Source organism: Diadema setosum, chromosome 15 (genome assembly GCF_964275005.1).
Source record: "Diadema setosum chromosome 15, eeDiaSeto1, whole genome shotgun sequence".
NCBI classification, from domain to species: Eukaryota; Metazoa; Echinodermata; class Echinoidea; order Diadematoida; family Diadematidae; genus Diadema; species Diadema setosum.
In genome coordinates, this window is record NC_092699.1 from 13639450 (window position 1) to 13657859 (window position 18410).

General features: G+C 40.2%; 1 protein-coding gene across 1 annotated transcript in view; it reads left to right on the plus strand.

Moving 5' to 3' along the window:
- The window catches only part of LOC140239051 (serine/threonine-protein kinase mTOR-like), a 243344-nt gene that overhangs the window by 11154 nt on the left and 213780 nt on the right, over positions 1-18410 (plus strand). The window contains exons 8-26 of the mRNA XM_072318948.1: positions 260-372; positions 1174-1219; positions 2293-2426; positions 3238-3366; positions 4969-5132; positions 6396-6598; positions 7029-7122; positions 8079-8284; positions 9043-9165; positions 9551-9634; positions 10391-10483; positions 11387-11521; positions 12350-12479; positions 13755-14005; positions 14240-14326; positions 14838-15005; positions 15886-15998; positions 16702-16957; positions 17905-18042. Of these exons, the coding sequence (XP_072175049.1) occupies positions 260-372; positions 1174-1219; positions 2293-2426; positions 3238-3366; positions 4969-5132; positions 6396-6598; positions 7029-7122; positions 8079-8284; positions 9043-9165; positions 9551-9634; positions 10391-10483; positions 11387-11521; positions 12350-12479; positions 13755-14005; positions 14240-14326; positions 14838-15005; positions 15886-15998; positions 16702-16957; positions 17905-18042 (2667 nt within the window). The remainder of the gene's footprint in view (positions 1-259; positions 373-1173; positions 1220-2292; positions 2427-3237; positions 3367-4968; positions 5133-6395; positions 6599-7028; positions 7123-8078; positions 8285-9042; positions 9166-9550; positions 9635-10390; positions 10484-11386; positions 11522-12349; positions 12480-13754; positions 14006-14239; positions 14327-14837; positions 15006-15885; positions 15999-16701; positions 16958-17904; positions 18043-18410) is intronic.

Consider the following 18410-nt stretch of genomic DNA (forward strand, 5'->3'; position numbering starts at 1 on the left):
TTGTCAACTGATTTTTGTATGTTTGTTTGTGTTGTCACAGAAAGAACAGTGCAAGCAAAAAAAAAAAAAAAAAAAGATATCAAACAACACTACAACATCAAGACGTGATGTTTGCGAATAGGTGTCAGAAACTCTGCAATGATTTCCTTCTCTTGGTGGCCATGAACTGCTTTTGCCGTATCATTTTGTTTATGTTTGCGAAAACACAGAAAAGATCTTTCTTCATTTGTTTATTTTCATTACTGCTGTTTGTTGACAGGTATGTCATCAAGTCCTGAAGTTCCGGAACAGCCGGAGTCCGTTGATTCAGCAGACACTCCTCAACTTGCTGCCACGGCTGGCGGCCTTTGAGCCAAAGAGATTTGTCTCATAGTGAGTTCTTCCAATGTTACTGTGAAACTACAGTTTGTAACTGTAATACTGCGATATATTTATCCGCAAGTAATTTTTCACACTCTACTGAGTGAGATGATTTTTTTTTTTCATTTTGTGGAATCAATGCATCACATAATGTTACATATTGCAGGTGAAATATTCATGTGCTTTGATTTTTGCACCACTTTTTTGTTTGCGCGAAATGTGCAAAAATTTCCACATCACGAAAATGTCCAGTTTTACAGTATTTAGGAGACCAGTGTACTGTTTCATAGAGAGTTGCGTGTACGATTGATATTACATATTGTTACATATGTTACATATTGCAGGTGAAATATTCATGTGCTTTGATTTTTGCACCACTTTTTTGTTTGCGCGAAATGTGCAAAAATTTCCACACCGCGAAAATATCCAGTTTTACAGTATTTAGGAGACCAGTGTACTGTTTCATAGAGAGTTGCGTGTACGATTGATATTACGCTCAATTTATTGAGCATAACTCGGTGAACTCGATCATTCCTGATCTTAACTCTGTTTCATAAAGATACTTATGCTTGATATGAAGCACCGGTTTACCAGCAAATCGAGTGTAACTATTTTGAATGGCTTCAATCGTAAGATCAATCTTACGATCAGTCTTTATGAACAGAGTCCAGAATTCATTTAGCAATATTGAAATTGCTTGTGGTTACAAAATAAGGCCTAGATGATATGGCATGCGTCTCTCAGATTTGCACTCATTCCTTTCCTGTATCATGTCATATGGATTTCTACTCTTCTGTTTTATATCTCTTTCAGCTATTTGGATGACACTGTGAACTACATGCTGATCTCTTTGAGAAGGGTATGTACTGTATACAAAATCTTGGTCTCTTTGATAGTGTAGAAACATGTCTTCTTTAAAACACCCAAAGAATACAGAAGCATTTTTCAAAGTCATTGATTTATTTGGTCCACATGGGAGATTTACAGGAAATTGTTATGAAAATGTCAAAGCCTGTGGCCATACACTTTATTTTTGGGATTTGTGGACATATTCCTGTTTCTACCAACAGCAAAATGCATGTGTTGGACTGAGCATCATAATGCCCTTGAAAAGAGAAAGATTCTGAAGGTGTGAGTCTGTTAGTGTTTCTGTGTTTGGTGAAGGGTTATGGGGTAAAAAGAGTGTTGAGCTGTGGAGGGGTGTGGTATGAATTAGAATACCATCTTACGTTGATTTGTATACCGGTACCACATCTTATGATCTACTAGTGTTTGTATTTTCTATATATATCTGAGGAATGTTCATGTTTGTTCTTTAATGTTATAACATAATACATTGTAATTCAAAGTAAAATTATATTTTATGCTACCATTAAGTTAAATCATCAAAGATTACGAAAGGAAGTGTGTGCATGGGGGGGGGGGGGAGGGGGCTATGCCTGTGTTGGTGAGAGAATAAGTGAAAGAGAGAAAGAAACAGAGTAAAAGAAAAAAACAACAACTTAGGCACACTATGTACGAATGTAATTGGCTAACTGATATGTGAAATATTGCATGCACAGTGAAACAGGCACAAAATTTTATTAGTATGTATAACTGACCACTGATGATTCACTGTACGTGAGTAGACATGAACAAAGTGTGTTGAAGGAAGTGTGTGCATGGGGGGGGGGGGGGGCTATGCCTGTGTTGGTGTGAGAATAAGTGAAAGAGAGAAAGAGATATAATAAAAGAAAAAAAACAGCTTATGGCACACTATGTACTAATGTAATTGGCTAATTGATTGTTAAATATTGCATGCACAGTGAAATAAGTGTAACATTTTTTTTTTAGTATGAATGAGTGACGATTCACTGTATGTGAGTGGACATGAACACATCGTGTTGAAGGTTAGGACTTACTGTGACCGTTGTTTGGATTCAATGTCCACAGGAGCGAGAAAAGTCCAATGCCTTTCAGGCTGTAGGTTTGCTGGCTGTGGCGGTCAAGGGGAACATTACTGACCATCTCAGTAAGATTCTGGACATTGTGAGATCCTCACTTCCGCACAAGGACATTCCACACAGGTTAGTCGCTGGACACTGGAAATATTTCATAATGTGGAGATGTGGAGTTTGGAAATTTTGCCCATTTCAGCAGTATTTCTTGGGAGTACAAATAAAATTTTGTAAATATGTTTTTTTTGTTTGATTTTTCCCTTCTTTTATGGCAGACACTTTCATAGCATTACAGTCTCCCTTCAGATTTCTTTACTATCTAGCTTGTCCTGTGTGAACCCTCATATTTGTGCCTTTGAGTACTGCTCAAGACATTTAACATACATAAGAGAAGAACATGTAGAATGCTCCCTTTGTGTCGTGTCATTGATTTTTTTTTTTTTTTTTTCACAATGAAAGGCAAGTAATACTGTTAAAGGTCATGTGGTATGGTTTTATGGGGATATTCTGTAGATTTTCTGTCCTTTACATTTTGCCAGTTTAGTATTAAGTCTCATTGACATTGACTCTGTCTTGCATCATGTATGTATTTGGCTTCTCCTATAGGTCACATGTTTAAGTATTAAAATCTAGAATTACAGCTTGTTGTGGTTGCTGTTGGCACTGAGATCTGCAAATGTCCACATGCCTTTGTTAAATTTTCGATTTTTGGAACACTGAGAATTTTTTATTGAGGTCCCACTTTGCTCTACATACATGGGTTGTGTTGTTTACAGAGTAGGAGCACAGGATGCATGTCACCTTTCAGATTGAGATTTTGATTTTGCTTGAGATTTTGTTTCCTACCTAACACATAGCAGTGGTGTGTAGAGAGCTATGACAGCTCAGTAGTGCAAAACAATCATGGAATATATTTCTTATTTTCTCTTCATCCATCCAGGAGACACAAGAGCATTGTGGTCGACCCTGCCGTGTTCACCTGCATCAGCATGCTTGCCAGGGCCGTGGGTCCAACCATTGCCAGAGAGGTCAAAGAACTATTGGAACCCATGCTGGCTGTGGGGCTGAGGTGAGAAATGAGTTCAGCAAACTTTTGAGTTTGAGTTCAGCAAACCTATTTAGAGAGAACTCATCATACTCACTCATTATGTGTGATGCCCGTGGAGAAGAGGCTGTAAGTGTTAACCCCCTTCCACGAGTTGAGAAACGCGTACACCATACATGTATGTTTCTCACTCCTTCTCCCCCCCCCCCCCCCATGTTTTTATGCCTTTGGCTGCCCTGCCACACATTCCCAGAGGTGATTTTCTCGATGCTAAACTCCAAGTGCACTGTGCATGGGATTCTGGTGCAAAGTTCACGTTGATTCATGTAGGAAAAGCCCCGGATGACTTTCTCAGTGTAGGTTGCTTCCAGTAAGTGAACTCTCATCTACCAGTTATTCTTGCTTTTTGAGAACAGAATAGATGTAGTGAAAAAGTGGAACAGGCCATTTTAGCAGTATATTTTGAAAGATATCCTGACCCAAGCTCTTATAAGATAATTCGTGATGATAGTAGATACATGTAATCTTCCAAGTTGATAATAATTTATCTCATCCTCCTTTCGGTCCTGCTCGTACTCGTCCTTACCCTTCTGTAATATCTGTTGTTGGTCCTTTGCCCATTTCCCCTCATCCACTCCTTTTGCTCTTCCTCTTCCTCATCATCCATTTCTTTTCCTATTCTCCTCTATTCCCTCCTCTTCCCCATTTTGTTCTATCCTATTGCTATTCTTCCTCATCTGCATATTTTGTTCTTTGTTGTCATCTTATCATAACATCATCTTTTTTCTTTTTTTTTTTTACTTTTTTTTCACCTCATCTGCTGTTTCTCCCGATCCCTGTCCCTCTCCTTGTACTCCTCCTCTTCCTCTATCCCTCATCCTCCTCTACTTTCTCCTCATTAACATCCTCCTACTCCTCATTGTCACCATCATCTTTGTCATAATTTTTACCATCGTTTTCTCCCACATCATCATCATCACCATCATCATCGTCATCACTCTAAACATTGTTCTCCTCCTCCTCATCTTCATACTACTGTGGTCTTCATCATTATTTTTATCATCTGCCTCCTCGGCATCATCATCATCATCATCATCATCATCATCATCATCATCATCATCATCATCATCATCTTCATCATCATCGTCATCATCATTTTAATCATTGCTCTTCTCCTCATCTTCGTCACTGCGGTCTTCATCATTATTTTTATTATTATCTGCCTCCTTTGCATCATCATCATCACCATCATCATCATCATCATCATCATCATCATCATCATCATCATCATCATCATTATCATCTTCATCATCATCGTCATCATCATTTTAATCATTGCTCTTCTCCTCATCTTCGTCACTGCGGTCTTCATCATTATTTTTATTATTATCTGCCTCCTTTGCGTCATCATCATCACCATCATCATCATCATCATCATCATCATCATCATCATCATCATCATCATCATCATCATCATCTTCATCATCATCGTCATCATCATTTTAATCATTGCTCTTCTCCTCATCTTCGTCACTGTGGTCTTCATCATTATTTTTATTATTATCTGCCTCCTTTGCATCATTATCATCATCATCATTACCACCTTTGCACTTTTCTCTCATCCAGCCCCGCCCTGACTGCTGCCCTGCACGACCTAGCCCAGCAGATCCCCCAGCTGAAGAAAGACATCCAGGATGGTCTGCTCAAAATGCTCTCCCTCGTCCTCATGCACAAGCCGCTCAGACACCCCGGCACTCCGAGGGCGCTCATGTCACCAGCTGGACAGACAGGTTTGTGCATTTGTGTGTGTGTGTCATTTTGCTGATGTTTATTTTCCAACCACTGCAGTTTACTAGAATGCAGTTTTAAGAATGAGTTGATGAAGCGGTATAATAAAAAATTCCAGGTTCAGCAGCTATAGTCTGTTGATGAGTTTGTGTGTCTGTCTGCGTGTATGTGTATGTGTGTGTTTGGGTGTGTGTTTGTGTGTAATTCTTTGGCTGTGAGTCACTGTTAGCTTTCATATTCACATACAGTGGATCATATCATGTATTGAAGTGAGATACAGTATGTAGAGGCAGGAGTGGCCTCACTTATCCTGGACAACAATTTGGATTAAGGCAATAATAGTCTCGAGGATTTCATATCTGGTTTCTTTTCTTTTTTAAATTTTGATTGCAGCTGTACAAGACTTGCTTATTCATTCGCATATAGAAATGTGGTGGTGAAAAAGGACAAATGACTACCCATTTCACATGGTTGCCTGTAACACAAGTAACATGTCTTGTTGCTTCATTGTTAAGAGGATACTTTTCAAAATAATCTGTGATGTTATCTTAGGTGTTATTGGTCTTTTTGTGCTTTCAACTTTGGGTCATCCAGGTACCCTGATGCTGACAAAATTGAAATGGCACTTGGGAGAAAACAAACAGGACTCAATGGCCCAAATTTATGAAGGTGGTAAAATTGAAACCATGGTTTAAACCATGGACAAAAACCAAGGAGCGCCAAGTGTCACATGGAATATTTCGTTACAAAATCAGTCATTTCGTCGATGAAATGATTATTTTGTAACGAAATGACAACATTTTGTAACTGAATGAACATTTTGTCCACAAAATGATAATTTTGTTAACGAAATGGGCATTTCGGTAACGAAATGGTCATTTTGTCGACGAAATGACCGATTTCGTAACGAAATATTCTGTGCGACACTTGGCGCCTCATGGTCTTTGTCCATGGTTTAAACCATGGTTTCATTTGTATCACCTTCGTGAATTCGGGCCCTTGAGTTTTATTCATTTACCAAGAAACATTCACATCATTGATTGTGTATTGCTGTATGGATTTATCAGTCCTGAGCAAGGCTCTTCTGCGTAAATGAAATAAGAAATCTTTATCCTCATTTCAAATACAAGGTTGTAGGTATCAAGGACTTTCCTATTGATGACATTTAGGTTATGATCTCTCCTATCAAGTCACAACACTTGCAGTGCAAAATCCTGAAGATTTTCTATGCTTACCCCAAATTTCTATCTTCAATAATGCTGTAGGTACAGCTTTGGCCTCACCGGATTCTGGGGACATCACCAGTACCGTCCTCGCCCTTCGGACACTGGGGACCTTTGACTTTGAGGGTCACTCCCTGACCCAGTTTGTCCGGCACTGCGCTGACCACTTCCTGTCCAGCGAGCACAAGGAGATCAGGATGGAGGCGGCCAGAACGTGCTCCAGCCTATTGCAACCGGCTGTCAACGTGAGACATATTAATTGTTTGCGTGTAGTTTGAAAATATTATATCTCACAATAGGCTTTGTTCTTTCAGAAATTTTGATTTTCTGCATACATCAAAGTTAAAGCTGTCAGAGTACTAAACATTCAACTGCTACTCCCAATGCTGTACTGTCACTAATGAAGCTGATGATTGTGATGATAATGAAAGTACCCCTGTTGCTGCTACAACCGCTACTTCTACTACTGCAATTCTGTGTTTTTATTTAAGTAATTTATTTTGTTTATATTAACCCCCTCTCTACTCATTCTGCATCTGGCTATCTTCCAGTTCACAGAGAAAGTATTGAAGAAAGTAAACACTCTAACTTTGATATTCAATGTCAAGGAAAAAACCAAACCTATCTTGCAAAGATGCATTATCCACCTTTCCTTTCCTCGTTTTCATTATACAGTTAAGGAGTGCCCCGCACCCAGTGAGTGCCACTAACACTCAAGTTGTTGCTGAGGTCCTCTCCAAACTGCTCGTGGTTGCCATTACTGACTCAGGTAAGGGATGGTTGCAACTCTTACTGTGATGATTATGATGATGGTTATGGTGGTGGTGATGACGGTGATGATGATGATGATGATAATGTTGATGATGATGGAGGAAGTGGTGGTCATGGTGGTGGTGTTAATGGTGGTGGTGGTGATGATGATGATGGTTGTGGTGGTGGTGGTGTTGGTGGTGGTGATGGTGGTGAAGATGATTATGATGATGGTGTGATGGTGGTGGTGGTGGGGGTGATGATGGTGACGGTGATGGTGATGGTGTTGGTAGTGGTGTGGTGTTGACAATGATGGTGGTTGTGATGATGATGATGTTTATATTGGTGAGATTTAAAAGATTTTGATTCTTGAAGGGTATCATCCACATGATATCAGTGATGACTATGAAACATGGTTAAAATGAGTTCATGAAACAAAGTGAGTGTAGACATTAGAGATATTTTCAATAGGAAAGTGATGAGGAATAAGATGCTGAGAGGATTAGAATGGTAACTGTAGTAGTTGCAGTGATGATGATGATGAAGAAAAAGCACTAATGATAAAAATGAACTTGAAAACTGAAATGATTGGACAGCATTTCCTGTTTACTATCATTACAGTGTTCATGAATGTAAATTTCCTTTACAATGGATTCAGTCTGGTTTTCGTGACTCCAAGCTGAAAAAAAAAAGAAAGAAATTAAATAGAAAATGAGTTTAAAAATTATGTCTAGCATTGGCGAATGATGAAACACTTCAATCAGATATAACAGTGAAATATGTGCTGATGTGATGACAGCGCTGGAGAACTGTACTATATTCATGTCCACAAGATTTGCTCTGCAGTGTACTTGCAATTTGACAACACAATATCTTGACTTGTGTTATGTACATGTATTGATTATCAGTGAATTTTGTTTTGGTGATTTCCATGAGATGGTATATATAAATGCAATTTTCACTCCTCTGATGAAGATCCGGACATTCGGTACTGCGTCCTCGCCTCTCTTGACGAGCGTTTCGACGGGCACCTGGCCCAAGCGGAGAACCTTGGTGCCCTCTTCCTTGCCCTCAACGATGAAATCTTTGAAATCCGGGAGCTGGCTATGTGCACCATTGGACGACTGAGCAACCTCAACCCCGCCTACGTCATGCCTTCCTTGAGGAAGACACTAATACAGGTAGCGTTTTGTTTTTCTTTACCATTGGAAATTGCGGAATGGCTTTGAATAGATCTCAGAATACAAAAGATCAATTACTGGAAATTCTTCCAATCTCAATACTGGCAGAACAAATACAAGTATTTGCTAAGTTGTCATTTGATTCTTTAGATGTATCAGTTTTTAGAACCTTCGTGAAATGTTAAAAGCATAATGATAAAAAAAACTAATGTCTTGTGTATATTCTGGTACTGCTATATGATCACATGTATTAAAAGTTTGGTCAAGACAATGGTCTTGCACCTGCTGTCACTACATACTGTACGAGCTGAAATTTTCGCGTACAGATATTTTCGCAAATTGGTCCTTCAAGGACATTTTCGCGTGTTGTTAATTTCGCGGTTGCGAGGGTCTAACTGAACTTATTTGCGCGTTGTTATTTTCGCGTGTTGTTATTTTCGCGAATCAAAAGCAATTCGCGAAAATAAAACCACCGCGAAAATTTCAGCTCGTACAGTAGCTTAGCTTTACCAGTACAAATGTATTAGATACCATTTTTTTTTTTTTTAAAGAACAACCGTGAACTGAACAAGTCCCTAAAGATGTGTGGCCTGTAATTGAAGAATTTGATGGAGAACAACATGAAATATTAGAACAACGTGAAATATGATCGAGTCCCCAAAATTTGGGGTAGTAACTGAAGAATTTGTGTAGGGAAGGTGTCCTGTCACATGTTTCCATACACTAATGACCACCTTTTCCCCACCATCGTCCTCAAGATCCTAACAGAGCTGGAGCACAGCGGTGTGGGGCGTAACAAGGAGCAGAGTGCCCGCATGCTGGCCCACCTTGTCTCCAACGCACCGCGCCTCATCCGCCCCTACATGGAGCCCATTCTCAAGGTATGGGAGATGGCCGGGTGATTTGGGGGGAGGGGAAATAGAGCACAGATTAACTTTTAATGGCTCAAATTCACCAAGGCTGTTTGTATCAAATCCACAGTCTATGTATAGTCCATGAACTATTTTAAACAAGTAGCAGAATTGATGTACCTTTCACATGCATGTGTCAGCACGCGTTCATTGTTGGATTTCTGTTGGCATACTTGATATGTCTTGCACATTTATGCAGGCAAACTTTGTATAATCCATGGCCCATGACAATATCTCACTAGGTTTTTGGACATTGCAAGCATTTGACTTTGTAAAGCGCGTAGACTCTAAAACTTCTGTAAACGATGTGACTGTCTTTTTTTTTTTTTTGTGGGTGTGTGTGTGTGATGCACAGGCTTTGGTTCCTAAACTGAAAGAAGCGGATCCCAACCCCAGCGTTGTCATCAACGTCCTGGCTGCGATTGGAGAACAGGCTCAGGTGAGTTCAGATGTCAAGATGATTGTCATGTTTATATTAGCGATGTCTTTTTATACAGTTTGATAGTGAAATATGTGTACATGTATGTTGGTTCATTGATTATGGAAAATATCAGCATTATTAGGAGGACCAAACTGGAAAAAAAAATGAAATGGTCATACTCTTTGTCTTTGGCCATCGATAATGTGTGTAGTTTTCTTTGAGGTGGTGATATTGAGGCTTTATCAGTTTGACAAAATGAGTTAAAGACACACAGGTCTTAGAATATGACTATTTCAGAGGACAATTGCTGTAAACTAAACTCAAAAGAAAGAAACATATTGTGTTTACTAAATGAATTTGTGTATTAGCTGCAAATTGCATTTCAGCTTTTTCTGAAAAAGAAAAGAAGAAGAAAAGCTATTGATCTTTCAAACTAAAACAAGATAAGCAAACATATTGTGTTGTACTTCATGGAATGAATCAATCTAAGAGTCGAATTTCAAAGAGTTTTTATTTTTTTAGCTTGAGAAACAGATTAGGGAACCTAGCACAGCACTTGGTTCAGCATGGCAAGTTGAATCCTTTGTGTGCTCTTGAGTGCTGATTGATACAGAAAACTCTACTTTATTGTGTACACTGCCAAAAGTCCCTGACAGAGACAGAGTTAATACGATAAACACAATAGTCCATCGCTATGAAGCTATATAATATTGCCTTGCATTCCCTGATCGCCATGAGTTTGTTGATAAGTGTGAGTTATGTCTTGTCTTCCAGGTGAGCGGGATTGAGATGAAGAAGTGGATGGATGAACTCTGCCCCATCATGCTGGAGATGCTTCAGGACAGCGCCTCGCTCAGAAAGAGGGAGGTAAGATGCCAAACTCCTTCCAAAACATGGATGGCTCCACACTTACCCTCTTGCAGGGAGATCACTGTCAGACTGTCAGCACTCAAACAAAACAAAATGAAAAATACTCCTTCATCTGCCTGTTTGTGCACTCAAACCTGAAGGGCTTGATATGTTCAGCTTGATTTCCATTTTTCTGTAGAAATATTTTTAGAGTCAAAACGGGCCTGGGCTTTCGATACTAGCAGAATCTTTGTCAGAGGCAAAATGACAAACAGGCAGGGAAAGTAATCATATACAAGGACTACTACACACAGCAAGAACAGTCATGGGAGGGCTAGGGACACAGAACAAAGAAAACAAAAGGAAGGGTTGGAGGTCATCGGCAAGGAGCCCAACAGATAAATGGAGGGGGATTAGGGTGGACAGACAAAAGGCAGAGGAGGGTCAGTGATGATCCCGAAGACCAAGGGGGCAACCTGTGAAGGATAAGGATGAATAGGGAGGCAACATCAAACAAGACTAAAGAAAAAACAGAGGGATAAAGAAAGGAAAAGAGTCAAATAGCAACAGCAAGAGTGGGGGGGGGGGGAACTAACCTGGTGTACCAAGAAGAGGCAACAAAAAGAAAGTGAAAACCAGCCAACAAATGCAAGTTACCAAACAGATCAAAGTACATATTGTATATGAAAGATGATAGTATATCATCTCACAAGAAATTTGACGACTGGGCCAGTTTGCATGATTATTGGAATACAATTATACAATTAAGTTCATGCCGCGTGCCACATAGCTATCTGTGTGCGCTGATGATGGAGGTGGGTTATGTGATAGAGACGAAACAGAGATGGAATAATCCACAGAATTGCTTTTAATTACCTTATATGCTCCTATGTTTTGTATTTGTATTTGTTTTCCATATAGGTTGCCTTGTGGACCCTGGGCCAGTTAGTTGAGAGCACAGGGTATGTGGTGGAGCCTTACAACAAGTATCCAAACCTCTTGGATGTACTCCTCAACTTTCTGAAAACGGAGCAGTCACCGACCCTCAGGAGAGAGGTACGTTGTAAAATAATCTCGTACTCCATCTATGCAGCAACTTCTTTCATTTTCTCTTACTTTGTAAAACTGAGCAGAGGAGAGCAGACAGTCTTTTCCATTTTATTTCATTCATTCTCTTTCATTCTTGAGAGATGTTAAAATGTCAAAACAGTTTTATCAGGAGTTTTGATTAGCCAAAAGCACCGAAGTGACTTCAGTGTGCAAAGTGGCTTTGTCCACTTTATGTTCAAGTAGCACGGGGTTGCTGTAGCATACAAAGGTACATTACGATAAAAACTGCAGTGAATCTGTAGCATATGGCAAAAACCTGAACTGAACAGCGTATGTTAATTTCCTTTTTCAGTCAGAAAAATGGAATAGATTGGTGAGAAAAAGATATATATATATATATATTTGTAAAGCTGCATTGTTAATAACTTTACTTGTGAATTACTTTCCTTACCACCACTTAGTACTGTCTGTTACACACACACACTCCCTCTCTCTTTCTCTTTAACCCGTTGAGGATGGTTTGATTTTGCTACAACACACATTTCCCATAGACGCTTGTCCGAGTATACTCGCGACTCGTCCTCAACGGGTTAATATATGTTTTCTACCTATCTGTTTATATATCACTATATCTCACCTTTTATCTCTCTGCATGTATGTCTACATCAATTTACCACCAATTCTGTTTGTCCTCTGTCTGTCTGTCTGTTTGTTTATCTCTTTCTGACATGCTCCGGAGTTGCCGCTAATAAAACTTTCTTTTGTCAAATGTACATTGACTCTTCCTTGGTTTGACTCTCTTTAATGTGTCCCCTTATAACTCTCCTCCTACAGACCATCCGAGTGCTTGGGCTGCTGGGAGCCCTGGATCCATACAAGCACAAGATCAACCAGGGCGTCATTGATACGGCGGGAGATGGCGGTGCTACCCAGAGCATGTCTGACGCCAAGTCCCAGGATGGAGGTATGGATGAGGCCTTTCCTCATGATCAAACTTTGGTCTAGGCCCAGGACTTGGTGCTTAGCACACCCCTCCCCTTCCCCTCCCTAATGCCTAGTCCCAGAATGGACGTGTGGATGAGGCCTTTTCTTACTACCAAATCTTTGGCCCTTGGTCCACTAATTCTCGGTATCGCCAATGCGCAGAAAACTTCTGCTCACGCTAAAAAGCCCTGTCACAGATGCACTGTCGGATTCCTCAATGCCATTGTCGCTTCCGGTTGTCTCGCACACATCGCAAATCCTGTACAATTCAATGGAGTTATTTGTCTGCTTTTCTTTGGTTACTCCTTTTTTCTTGGCTCAATTTTAGCTTTAAAATTTTCTAGATTTTACTGATTTGCAGTCACTAGAGTCACGGTTCACTACTACAAGGTTTTAATGTGCTGGTCTCATGATGTAAAGCGAAGAAATTGTCGCTTCCGGTTGTCTCGCACACATTGCAAATCCTGTACAATTCAATGGAGTTATTTGTCTGCTTTTCTTTGGTTACTCCTTTTTTCTTGGCTCAATTTTAGCTTTAAAATTTTCTAGATTTTACTGATTTGCAGTCACTAGAGTCACGGTTCACTACTACAAGGTTTTAATGTGCTGGTCTCATGATGTAAAGCGAAGAAATCTTCAAAAAAAACACGAGTTCCCCTTGGTAAAGACGGAACATGACCTGAGTGCATGTGCAGCGAAAACCGGGCAATTTTGTCTCCTTGGCTATTCCATAATGCATCTATAATGCTGCTCTGTTCACAACACCTAAGGTATTGGCAATACCGAAAATTGTTAGGGTGTAATCCCCCCCCTCCCCCCATGTCCTGCAACTTCCCATCGGTTGAGTTATGCCCTCTTTCTGTCCTCCACTGGTTCAGGAAAGGGGGTGAACACTACTAATTGTCCATGACTATGTATTACAGAAGTCTGCATAAGCTGGTTGGTTTAGCATTGCAGTCATGGTGCTTTGCCATCGTAGATGGGGCTAAAAGATTATGCAAGGTAGAACAGAAAGCAAAAGCCCAGAGTTATTAGATGTGAGGCTATGGTTGTGTCCACTCTCACCCAGCCAAGTGGGCTAGGGACTGGTTCCTTTGACAATACCACACCATATTCTACTAAGCAGAATGCTTGTGTCATGTTTTTACCCATTCCTTTCTGTCAATATCTTGTGTAACTTTTCTGTAATCCTTTTCTCAATGCTTTTATTATGGAATGTTATCTTTTTGTTTTCTTCCATTGTCATGGTAATTAGGGGAATCTACCGCTAGTGAGATGCTCGTCAACATGGGGAGTGCATCCCTGGAGGAGTTCTACCCGGCCGTTGCCATAGCAACTCTGATGCGCATCATGCGAGATGGCTCGCTGGCAAACCACCACACCGGCGTCGTGCAGGCCATCACTTTCATCTTCAAGAGCTTGGGAGTGAAGTGTGTGCAGTTCCTTCCTCAGATCATGCCCACTTATATCAACGTGATTCGCACCTGCGATAATGGCACAAGAGAGGTGAGTGTCCTCTGTAACAGAAGTTACCACACTGTGGTAATGTGTTTCAAAGTTATTGACATTTTTATCATAAAAAATTTTGTAAACACAGACTTGCAGAAATGTCCTTTGGTTGAGAAATGTATTCATTTTCATGTCCATGAAAATGTTAGGAATAGTATCAGTAATGTCTTACTGTTTTGCAAGCAATTATTTTTGGGGGTTCTGATTTTTTTCTCTCTCTCCTTCTCACAGTTCTTGTTCCAGCAGCTTGGATTTATGATCTCCATCGTGAAGCAACACATCAGGAACTTCCTGGATGATATCTTTGACCTGATCAGGGTGAGTCCAATCAAATCAGTATGATGGTCTCGTCTTCTCCTCCTCCTCCTCTTACTACCCCTTCTTCTTATCCTTTCTCTCCTTCTACTTATCTTTTTTCTCTGTCTTTTTTCCCCTTCTTTGGTCTCATGCCTGCATCCATCCTAGATATTCTTGCAGATATTGTATGCGTGTGTGCCACTATGTGGGTATGAAGCATTGATGCCTTCTACATGTTAAAGTGCCTTGATGTATGGTGTGAGTTTACATGTCTTAGGAGTGTTATGGTGTAGGTGTTTCCTGCTTTCATTTGATAGAAAAGGGAAGATACAGTCGGCAGTATAGAAGAAATGAACTTCTATTGTGCAAATGACAAGCATTTGATTCTTTCTTTTTTCATCTTCGCTATGTTTGGCAATTTTTCAATCGTAATTTCAGTAGATACAGAATGGGCTTTTTAAGAAAAGATTAGTTATAATGTTGATGAAATTCCCCTGGATTTAATAATTGTTATTATCATTGGTCCTTACAGGAGTTCTGGACAGTGAACAGCTCACTTCAGAACACCATAATCCTCCTGGTGGAGCAGACAGTGGTAGCCCTTGGGGGCGAGTTCAAGCTCTACCTCCCCTGCATTGTCCCACAGATGCTCAAGGTCTTCATGCACGACAACAGCCAGGGGCGTGTCGTAACCACCAAGGTAAGGGGTGGATTTTCTTTTTTTTCGGAGGATGGGGGGGGGATGGGGCAGAATTGGTCCTTAGTCCCAGCTTTTCCAATGGGGAGTTTGATTAGGTTAATCCAGAGCAATCCAGTGCAATCCAGTGCAATCCAGTGCAATCCAGAGACGCCCAGAGCCCAAGGTCTTCATACATCATAACTGTTAGGGGTACATGTATGTCGTTACCATCAAAGTAAAGGGTGAAGGTTTTTTTTTTTTTTGGGGGGGGGGGTGGGGGCTCTTTGTACCAGCTTACTACTGGTTAATCTGATTAGAGTAATCCAGAGCAATTCAGAGACCCACAGGTGCTCAAGGTCTTTATGCAGGGCAATATTCAGGGGTCTGTCATTACAATTCAATTCAATTCAATTCAATGAAATTCAATGAAATGAAATGAAACGAAACGAAACGAAACGAAACGAAACGAAACGAAACGAAACGAAACGAAACGAAACGAAACGAAATCATTTACAGTCAATTCAATTCGATTCAATAGTTTATTACCACCCAGGTACGGGTTGAATTTTATGGTGGGGGGTGGCGGTCCATAGTCCCATCTTTACCGATGGGGAGTGTGGTTAGGGTAATCCAGAGCAATCCAGAGTCCCCCAGATGCTCAAGGTCTTCATGAATGACAACAGTCAGGGGCGTATCTTGTTGGCCCACTTTCACTGTTGGGGAGTCTAGTGAGGGTAATCTTTGGCAAATTCAACTAAAAGCAGTCATGATCATCTGCCGCTGCCAAACTAGAAGTTGTTGAACGGATTCTAACATATCTTTTACAATGTGAAAGGTTTCCAGAAATTTCACGTGTGAGTATCTCATTTTTTCCCCTTGTGTTTCGTCCTCTCCCCATTAGCTCCTGAACGCCATGCAGAAGTTTGGTGCCAATCTGGATGACTACCTCCACCTCCTCCTACCCCCTGTTGTCAAACTTTTTGACTCCCACGATGTTCCCATCCCAGTACGCAGGTGAGTAGTGGCCCCTCCCACTTCCCAAGATTATTGATTGTGGTTTAACCAACAGACATACCTTTGCCAGATTTTTTTTTTTGTCTGTTTTATTATCATTATCATTTTGTGTTATTAATACACAGACTTGTATAACTATTTCTTGTTTTTTTTTTTTTTTTTTTTTTTTTGGGGGGGGGGGGGTTGGAGGGTGAACGGAATGGGAGTATTTGATGACAGTACTAAGTGATCAGCTGAGAGAGTTTGCCTTGCTCATCATCACACAGAGTCTCATACCAGAGCCTGGAACAATGCGATTTGATCCTGATGTATATTTCATCAGTGTTGACCAACATTAGAAAGTGATTGTCTGCCTTGATTTAATGTTTCCTTTTATTTTATACAAGAAAGGTATGAAAGTCACTGTAAATCTTTTTTCTATGTGCGTAGCAACAACAATGACAAAAGTAACTGTTGGTCCTTGCTGTAAAAACTAATAATATAGCATTTGGATAAGCTGCAACATTGTGACTGAGCAGTACCACAAGACTGCAGGCTCTCTCTATGATGCTAATATAAGCAATGTATGGATGTAACCCTTTTGAAAAAGATATGACAAGCAAATTTTCTTGTGTGGACAAATGCAAATTTAGACCACAATTACATTTGATCACATCAAATTGTCTTTCCTCATGCCTTCAACTTTTTTTTTTGATTTTACTAGGACTGCTCTAGAGACCATTGACCACCTGAGTGACACACTGGACTTCATGGAGTTTGCCTCCCGCATCGTCCACCCCTTGGTCCGCACGCTGGACACCACGCCCGAGCTGCGGCCCGTCGCCATGGACATGCTGTCGTCCATCGTCCTCCAGCTGGGTAAGAAGTTCCAGATCTTCATCGCCATGGTGAACAAGGTCCTGGTGAAGCACCGCATCAACCACCAAAAGTATGAGACGCTGATTCTGAAGATTCTCAAGGTGAGAGGGGAAACAGCAGCTGGAAAAGTGCCAGAATCCAAAGAAACTGTTGCTCGACTGTTTCTTGAAGTGTTCTTCTGCTTAGATATTTGATGAGAGGTGAACTTTGTAAAGTTCTTTTGATTGATTTTGATTTCATTTGAATTTAATTGGGGTAGAAGGTGAAAAGGAAATGGTGGGTGCAAAAATGCTAGAGTGAAAGTCTCTTTCTTCTACTGAATGTTGTTGCTTAACAGTTTCTTGAATAGCTATTTTTTGCTTTCTTGTTTGATTTGATACAAATTTGTGTAATGTTTATTTGATTGTGGTTACAGCAAATTGATAAGTGACTGAATAGATACTTGTTGTGTAATGCTCCAGACAAGGTAGAATAACTTGTGAAGAATTCAAAGCATCTTCAAAATAGTGTATATAAAATAGTGTCATAGTATTCATTTTGTCTTTCTGGTGATGTTGAGGGCATTTCATCATGAAATTGTGAGTTGATTAAAAGAGCAGAGAACTTTTAAACTGAAATGAAAATGATCATTTTAATAATGGGCACAGTGGGCACAATTTTTTGAGCAAAAATGCAAAGTCATGAGTCATGTCAGGCTTCCACAGCAATTTAAATTTACGTTATCCAGCAAACTGATATTCTGACAAAATGCAGACATGGAAGCCAAGGACCACAAGATTCAAAGTTATTTCGTATTTTGAACACATATCAGAGGTTCGTTGTGAAATTCTTCAATAAACATGGTAGTGAAGTGAATCTACATGAGATATTGTGCTTCAGATTAATTCCATCTGTTTTCTATGGTTTACACATCTGGAAAGTATTGTTAGCTGTCTTGAGGGATTCTCCTGTTGTCTGTTGTGCTATGTTATACAGAAAATAGCAGGATGGTTTGTTCCATTTCCTCACCACACCTCCCCTCCTCTCCCCTCCTACCCCTCCTCCACAGGGAACCACCATTGCTGAGGATGAACTCCTGCTGATGAGAGCGAGAAGTAAGCGCAGCGGGAGCTCTAAGGAGGACAGCTCCGCCATGGAATCTGTCACCATCAAGAAACTCCCCGTTAGCACCAGCAACCTCCAGCGGGTAAGCCCCTTTCCCCCTCCCCATCCCCTTTTTCCTGTTGAATCTCCCTCTCTAAATTTTTGTCGTTCTCTATTGTTTTTTGTGTCATTTCCCCCACATTTGCAAAGTAAAAATCTCCAAAGTCTTTGCTATAAAAAGATATGTAATTGATTGTCTGTGATATCTTACTTTCTTTATATATTAAAGAGATCTGTACTATCAGTGAGTCATGCATTCTTAACAGATTATTTTGTCTGAACAAGTGGTATCTTCTGAAAGAAAGAAATATTTGTACAAATTCGTACTCGAACTATCCATCTGTTAACAGTTCACTAATGGAACAAGGCTTCAACATCACTTCTCATTCTTGTAACCAAACTAGTCCTTAA